Source organism: Medicago sativa, chromosome 6 (genome assembly GCF_051527215.1).
Source record: "Medicago sativa cultivar Bolivia chromosome 6, Bolivia_mono, whole genome shotgun sequence".
Taxonomy (NCBI): domain Eukaryota; kingdom Viridiplantae; phylum Streptophyta; class Magnoliopsida; order Fabales; family Fabaceae; genus Medicago; species Medicago sativa.
In genome coordinates this window covers 47,354,294-47,362,546 of record NC_140754.1, presented here as the reverse complement: position 1 = coordinate 47,362,546, position 8,253 = coordinate 47,354,294, and the positions used below count along the sequence as shown (strand labels likewise).

General features: G+C 33.7%; 1 protein-coding gene across 1 annotated transcript; it reads left to right on the top strand.

The window, feature by feature from the left end:
• The first annotated feature begins 1,108 nt into the window (after window positions 1–1,108).
• On the top strand, window positions 1,109–3,298 carry LOC146915508 (uncharacterized). Its single transcript, XM_085721363.1, has 2 exons — window positions 1,109–2,963; window positions 3,179–3,298. The coding sequence occupies exons 1-2, from the start codon at window positions 1,491–1,493 to the stop codon at window positions 3,296–3,298; spliced, it is 1,593 nt and encodes a 530-aa protein (XP_085577489.1). The 5' UTR covers window positions 1,109–1,490.
• The last annotated feature ends 4,955 nt before the right edge of the window (window positions 3,299–8,253 follow it).

Sequence of the window (8,253 nt, the reverse complement as noted above, 5' to 3'; positions counted from 1 at the left end):
GAACCTATTTGGTTTTGTATTCGGCAAAATGAAATTATTTGAATGACCATTGTCCCAAAAATGAGATTTTAGCCTATATGGTTAAAAGTTTGATAAATATTAATGTTGAATTTGTCCCTCGATGTCCTTTATTGCGTAACATAATATTTGAACCAATTTCGTTTTAAATTTGGTAAACAGAAAGTCATGAGATGACCCTTTAAATGGGCTTGCTTGCTGCCCATTTTGATGTTTTTTATTTTTATGTTGTAATAAAAGTGTAAGGGACCAATTCTGGTCAAAAACACTAAGTTTGAATTTCTAGTGTGTTTTATCCATTTTAAAGCTTGATAAAGCTTTAAATGGCGTGCTTGCCTTATTTTAAAAAGAAAATAATATGTTGAATCAAGTATAGTGAAAAGAAATCAAGAACATTAATGGGAGGGAGAAAAATAGCACATGACATGAAAGGAAAGAAGGAAGTGGTGCTGCCACACATTAAAGCACAATGAATTGTTTTCTTTCAGCCCATTCATTGAAGAAATCAATTGGAGACGTTTATAGCATCATGGGAGACGCCCCACCATCAATTGTCTGCACAATTTCATTCTAAATCAATTTGTAACCATTTTTGTAATTATTCAGCACTAGGAATTGATGTTAGATTAATGGCTGAATTCTAAGAGTTTTCAAGAGTTATTTTCTTTGATGTTCCTTGTATTACAGCATATGACCTCTTTCTTATATATAAGGGGCGAAAATCATCAATAAAGATAAGACTATTTTGAGTGAAAAACTACACTATGTGTGTTTTTGAGCAATTGCTCTTTGGTTCTGGATTGGACCAATTTTGATCATATCAAGAATCCTTTCTTGTGGTGATCCTCAATCCCATAGACTTATCACTTTCTTGGATTAGAGAGTGTGGCGTCCCTTTCTTTCCATTCCATTTCTCCATTTTATCTACAAAATCTGTTTGGGTCAAAATTCTGCCAGTTATCCATTTTAGCCCAAATATCCATTTTTCATTCTGTTTTATTGCATTTTGAGTCACAAAAATTTTAAAGTTCAAATTATCAAATCAATTTCGTGAGTTTGGAGGAAAAATGATCATTTTTGGAATATTGGACTCATCAAGTGGTAATCAGAGCAAGGTTCTAAAAAGGGCCAAACTTTGGTAAAGTGTCTTTCTTCTTGTTCCTTATTATTTTTTTTCTTTTTCTTTCTTCTTTTTCTGTCCAATATTGATATTCATACAAAAAAAACGAAAAAAAAATATATTAGGAAAAAATTGCTCCTTTTTGTGTTTCTGCCACACTCTAATTTTTTTTTTCTTTATTTCTTTCATTTCTAGTCAACCTTTTATCCTTTGTTTCTTGTTTTAGTGTCTTTCTGTGTTAAGTCTTTGGGATTGTTGATTGTTTTTGGTTTCTTTAAAGAACTAAAAGAGCAATTTGAGTGGTAAGGACCATTTTAAACACTTGTTACTAATTTCACAAAATTTCACAATCATGTCTGATCCACCTTCACCTAGAACAGCAGCTATGACGATTCAAATGAGAGCAATGCGTGAGCATTTTGAGAGGCTGTTAAGAGAACAAGCTGAACAATTCCAACAAAGAGTAGATGAGTTAGAAAGAAGGTCTCAAAATTCTAATGATGGCAGTGGTGATGAGGATGGGAGGAGGCCTAGAAGGAGACCAAGGGAAAATCATTTAAGAGGCATAAAAATTAAAGTCCCGTCTTTTGTTGGAAAGAGTGACCCAGAAGCATACCTAGAATGGGAGACTAAAGTTGAACAAATTTTTAATTGCCATAATTACTCTAATGTTGAAAAAGTGCAGGTTGCTTCCATTGAGTTCAAGGAGTATGCTTTAGTATGGTGGGATCAATTGATCAAAGAAAGAAGGAGGTATGGAGAACAACCGATTGATACTTGGGATGAGATGAAGAGAATCATGAGGAGAAGGTTTGTGCCATCCTATTACCATAGAGACTTGCACAACAAATTGCAGAGACTTACTCAAGGTTCGAAAAGTGTTGAAGAATATTTCAAGGAGATGGAGATTGCGAAAATTAGAGCTAATGTGGAAGAAGACAATGAAGCAACCATGGCCAGATTTCTTCATGGTCTAAATCATGACATTAGTGACATTGTTGAACTTCATCACTATGTTGAAATGGATGACTTGGTACATCAAGCTGTCAAAGTGGAACAACAACTCAAAAGAAAAGGCCAAGTAAGAAGAAACAGTTCTTCTTCTAACTCTTCAAGTTGGAAGGATAAAATGGAGAAGGAGGGAGCCTCGTCATCAATTCCAAAGGAGTCCATGGCTGATCCTAAAGGTATACAAACAAACCCTTCTCAAAGTACTTCTACTAACAAAAGTGTTAAGTGTTTCAAATGTCAAGGTCAAGGTCACATAGCTTCTCAATGTCCAACAAAGAGAACTATGATAATTGAGGAGAATGAACATGTTGAGGTGGAAAATCATGATGGGTATGTTGAAGAGGAGGCTGAAGAAATACCAAGTGGAGACTTTTTCATGATTAGGAGGTTTTTGGGAAATCAAGCTAAGGAGGAGGAATCAAATCAAAGGGAAACTCTTTTCCACACAAGATGCCTTGTTCAAGGGAAGGTATGCTCTTTAATTATTGATGGAGGTAGCTGTACTAATGTTGCTAGTACACATTTGGTGTCTAAATTGGAATTAGAAACAAAACCTCACCCAAGGCCTTACAAACTTCAATGGCTTAATGAACATGTAGAAATGCTTTGTGATAAACAAGTAGAGGTTTGTTTTAAAATTGGTAAGTATGAAGATGCTGTTTTGTGTGATGTAGTACCAATGGAGGCTAGTCATTTGTTGTTAGGGAGACCTTGGCAGTTTGATAGAAGTGTTCTTCACGATGGCCGAACCAACAAGTACACTTTTATGCATTCTGGTCAAAAGATTTTTCTTGCACCATTGAGTCCTAGTGAGGTTAGAGATGATCAAAAGAAAATGAAAGAAAATATGAGCAAGAAAAAAGAGAAAAAGAAAAATCAAAAGAAAAGAAAGAGAGTTTGCTTGAAAAAAAAGGAGAGATTCAAGAAATAGTCATGAACAAACAGCCCCTATATTTACTACTTTGCAAAAAGGTGGCTTTGTTGACTAACACTCAAAATTTTCCAAGTTGTACTAAATTTCCCTTGCAGGAATGTGAAGATGTATTGGCAAAGAAGGTACCACAAAAATTTGAAAGAATTGTGTTTGAACCTGGAGGTTGTATAACTTCCAAATTCGAGGACGAATTCTTTCGAAGAGGGGGAGTATGATGAGGGCCACAATGGAATGGAGGGAGGGCTTGCTTGCTGCCCATTTTGATGTTTTTTATTTTTATGTTGTAATAAAAGTGTAAGGGACCAATTCTGGTCAAAAACACTAAGTTTGAATTTCTAGTGTGTTTTATCCATTTTAAAGCTTGATAAAGCTTTAAATGGCGTGCTTGCCTTATTTTAAAAAGAAAATAATATGTTGAATCAAGTATAGTGAAAAGAAATCAAGAACATTAATGGGAGGGAGAAAAATAGCACATGACATGAAAGGAAAGAAGGAAGTGGTGCTGCCACACATTAAAGCACAATGAATTGTTTTCTTTCAGCCCATTCATTGAAGAAATCAATTGGAGACGTTTTTAGCATCATGGGAGACGCCCCACCATCAATTGTCTGCACAATTTCATTCTAAATCAATTTGTAACCATTTTTGTAATTATTCAGCACTAGGAATTGATGTTAGATTAATGGCTGAATTCTAAGAGTTTTCAAGAGTTATTTTCTTTGATGTTCCTTGTATTACAGCATATGACCTCTTTCTTATATATAAGGGGCGAAAATCATCAATAAAGATAAGACTATTTTGAGTGAAAAACTACACTATGTGTGTTTTTGAGCAATTGCTCTTTGGTTCTGGATTGGACCAATTTTGATCATATCAAGAATCCTTTCTTGTGGTGATCCTCAATCCCATAGACTTATCACTTTCTTGGATTAGAGAGTGTGGCGTCCCTTTCTTTCCATTCCATTTCTCCATTTTATCTACAAAATCTGTTTGAGTCAAAATTCTGCCAGTTATCCATTTTAGCCCAAATATCCATTTTTCATTCTGTTTTATTGCATTTTGAGTCACAAAAATTTTAAAGTTCAAATTATCAAATCAATTTCGTGAGTTTGGAGGAAAAATGATCATTTTTGGAATATTGGACTCATCATATGGTTAGAAGTTTGATAAAGGTTGAACTTGTCCCTCGATCTCCCTTGATACGAAACATGATATGTGAACCTATTTGGTTTTGTATTCGGCAAAATGAAATTATTTGAATGACCATTGTCCCAAAAATGAGATTTTAGCCTATATGGTTAAAAGTTTGATAAATATTAATATTGAATTTGTCCCTCGATGTTCTTTATTGCGTAACATAATATTTGAACCAATTTCGTTTTAAATTTGGTAAATAGAAAGTAATGAGATGACCTTTATCGCGAAAACGAGATTTTAGCTTATATTGTTACATGTTTGTTAAATATGAAGGTTGAACATGTCCCTCGATGTCCCTTGATGCGAAACATGATATGTGAACCTATTTGGTTTCATATTCGGAAAAATGAAAGTATTGGAATGACTTTGTCGCGAAAATGAGATTTTAGCCTATATGGTTAGAAGTTTGATAAAGGTTGAACTTGTCCCTCGATCTCCCTTGATACGAAACATGATATGTGAACCTATTTGGTTTTGTATTCGGAAAAATAAAATTATTTGAATGACCATTGTCCCAAAAATGAGATTTTAGCCTATATGGTTAAAAGTTTGATAAATATTAATGTTGAATTTGTCCCTCGATGTCCTTTATTGCGTACCATAATATTTGAACCAATTTCGTTTTAAATTTGGTAAATAGAAAGTAATGAGATGACCTTTATCGCGAAAACGAGATTTTAGCTTATATTGTTACATGTTTGTTAAATATGAAGGTTGAACATGTCCCTCGATGTCCCTTGATGCGAAACATGATATGTGAACCTATTTGGTTTCATATTCGGAAAAATGAAAGTATTGGAATGACTTTGGCGCGAAAATGAGATTTTAGCCTATATGGTTAGAAGTTTGATAAAGGTTGAACTTGTCCCTCGATCTCCCTTGATACGAAACATGATATGTGAACCTATTTGGTTTTGTATTCGGCAAAATAAAATTATTTGAATGACCATTGTCCCAAAAATGAGATTTTAGCCTATATGGTTAAAAGTTTGATAAATATTAATGTTGAATTTGTCCCTCGATGTCCTTTATTGCGTACCATAATATTTGAACCAATTTCGTTTTAAATTTGGTAAATAGAAAGTAATGAGATGACCTTTATCGCGAAAACGAGATTTTAGCTTATATTGTTACATGTTTGTTAAATATGAAGGTTGAACATGTCCCTCGATGTCCCTTGATGCGAAACATGATATGTGAACCTATTTGGTTTCATATTCGGAAAAATGAAAGTATTGGAATGACTTTGGCGCGAAAATGAGATTTTAGCCTATATGGTTAGAAGTTTGATAAAGGTTGAACTTGTCCCTCGATCTCCCTTGATACGAAACATGATATGTGAACCTATTTGGTTTTGTATTCGGCAAAATAAAATTATTTGAATGACCATTGTCCCAAAAATGAGATTTTAGCCTATATGGTTAAAAGTTTGATAAATATTAATGTTGAATTTGTCCCTCGATGTCCTTTATTGCGTACCATAATATTTGAACCAATTTCGTTTTAAATTTGGTAAATAGAAAGTAATGAGATGACCTTTATCGCGAAAACGAGATTTTAGCTTATATTGTTACATGTTTGTTAAATATGAAGGTTGAACATGTCCCTCGATGTCCCTTGATGCGAAACATGATATGTGAACCTATTTGGTTTCATATTCGGAAAAATGAAAGTATTGGAATGACTTTGGCGCGAAAATGAGATTTTAGCCTATATGGTTAGAAGTTTGATAAAGGTTGAACTTGTCCCTCGATCTCCCTTGATACGAAACATGATATGTGAACCTATTTGGTTTTGTATTCGGCAAAATAAAATTATTTGAATGACCATTGTCCCAAAAATGAGATTTTAGCCTATATGGTTAAAAGTTTGATAAATATTAATGTTGAATTTGTCCCTCGATGTCCTTTATTGCGTACCATAATATTTGAACCAATTTCGTTTTAAATTTGGTAAATAGAAAGTAATGAGATGACCTTTATCGCGAAAACGAGATTTTAGCTTATATTGTTACATGTCTGTTAAATATGAAGGTTGAACATGTCCCTCGATGTCCCTTGATGCGAAACATGATATGTGAACCTATTTGGTTTGAAATTCGGTAAAATGAAAGTATTGAAATGACCCTTGTCGCGAAAATGAAATGTTAGCCTATGTGGTTAGAAGTTTGATAAACAGTGAATATGTCCCTCGACTTGATGCGAAACATGATATGTGAACCTATTTGGTTTTATATTCGGAAAAATGAAAGTATTGGAATGACTTTGTCGCGAAAATGAGATTTTAGCCTATATGGTTAGAAGTTTGATAAAGGTTGAACTTGTCCCTCGATCTCCCTTGATACGAAACATGATATGTGAACCTATTTGGTTTTGTATTCGGCAAAATGAAATTATTTGAATGACCATTTTCCCAAAAATGAGATTTTAGCCTATATGGTTAAAAGTTTGATAAATATTAATGTTGAATTTGTCCCTCGATGTCCTTTATTGCGTACCATAATATTTGAACCAATTTCATTTTAAATTTGGTAAATAGAAAGTAATGAGATGACCCTTATCGCGAAAACGAGATTTTAGCTTATATTGTTACATGTCTGTTAAATATGAAGGTTGAACATGTCCCTCGATGTCCCTTGATGCGAAACATGATATGTGAACCTATTTGGTTTGAAATTCGGTAAAATGAAAGTATTGAAATGACCCTTGTCGCGAAAATGAAATGTTAGCCTATGTGGTTAGAAGTTTGATAAACAGTGAACTTGTCCCTCGATGTCCCTTGATGCGAAACATGATATGTGAACCTATTTGGTTTCATATTCGGAAAAATGAAAGTTTTGGAATGACTTTGTCGCGAAAATGAGATTTTAGCCTATTTTAGCCTATATGGTTAGAAGTTTGATAAAGGTTGAACTTGTCCCTCGATCTCCCTTGATACGAAACATGATATGTGAACCTATTTGGTTTTGTATTCGGCAAAATGAAATTATTTGAATGACCGTTGTCCCAAAAATGAGATTTTAGCCTATATGGTTAAAAGTTTGATAAATATTAATATTGAATTTGTCCCTCGATGTTCTTTATTGCGTAACATAATATTTGAACCAATTTCGTTTTAAATTTGGTAAATAGAAAGTAATGAGATGACCTTTATCGCGAAAACGAGATTTTAGCTTATATTGTTACATGTTTGTTAAATATGAAGGTTGAACATGTCCCTCGATGTCCCTTCATGCGAAACATGATATGTGAACCTATTTGGTTTCATATTCGGAAAAATGAAAGTATTGGAATGACTTTGTCGCGAAAATGAGATTTTAGCCTATATGGTTAGAAGTTTGATAAAGGTTGAACTTGTCCCTCGATCTCCCTTGATACGAAACATGATATGTGAACCTATCTGGTTTTGTATTCGGCAAAATAAAATTATTTGAATGACCATTGTCCCAAAAATGAGATTTTAGCCTATATGGTTAAAAGTTTGATAAATATTAATGTTGAATTTGTCCCTCGATGTCCTTTATTGCGTACCATAATATTTGAACCAATTTCGTTTTAAATTTGGTAAATAGAAAGTAATGAGATGACCTTTATCGCGAAAACGAGATTTTAGCTTATATTGTTACATGTCTGTTAAATATGAAGGTTGAACATGTCCCTCGATGTCCCTTGATGCGAAACATGATATGTGAACCTATTTGGTTTGAAATTCGGTAAAATGAAAGTATTGAAATGACCCTTGTCGCGAAAATGAAATGTTAGCCTATGTGGTTAGAAGTTTGATAAACAGTGAACATGTCCCTCGACTTGATGCGAAATATGATATGTGAACCTATTTGGTTTTATATTCGGAAAAATGAAAGTATTGGAATGACTTTGTCGCGAAAATGAGATTTTAGCCTATATGGTTAGAAGTTTGATAAAGGTTGAACTTGTCCCTCGATCTCCCTTGATACGAAACATGATATGTGAAC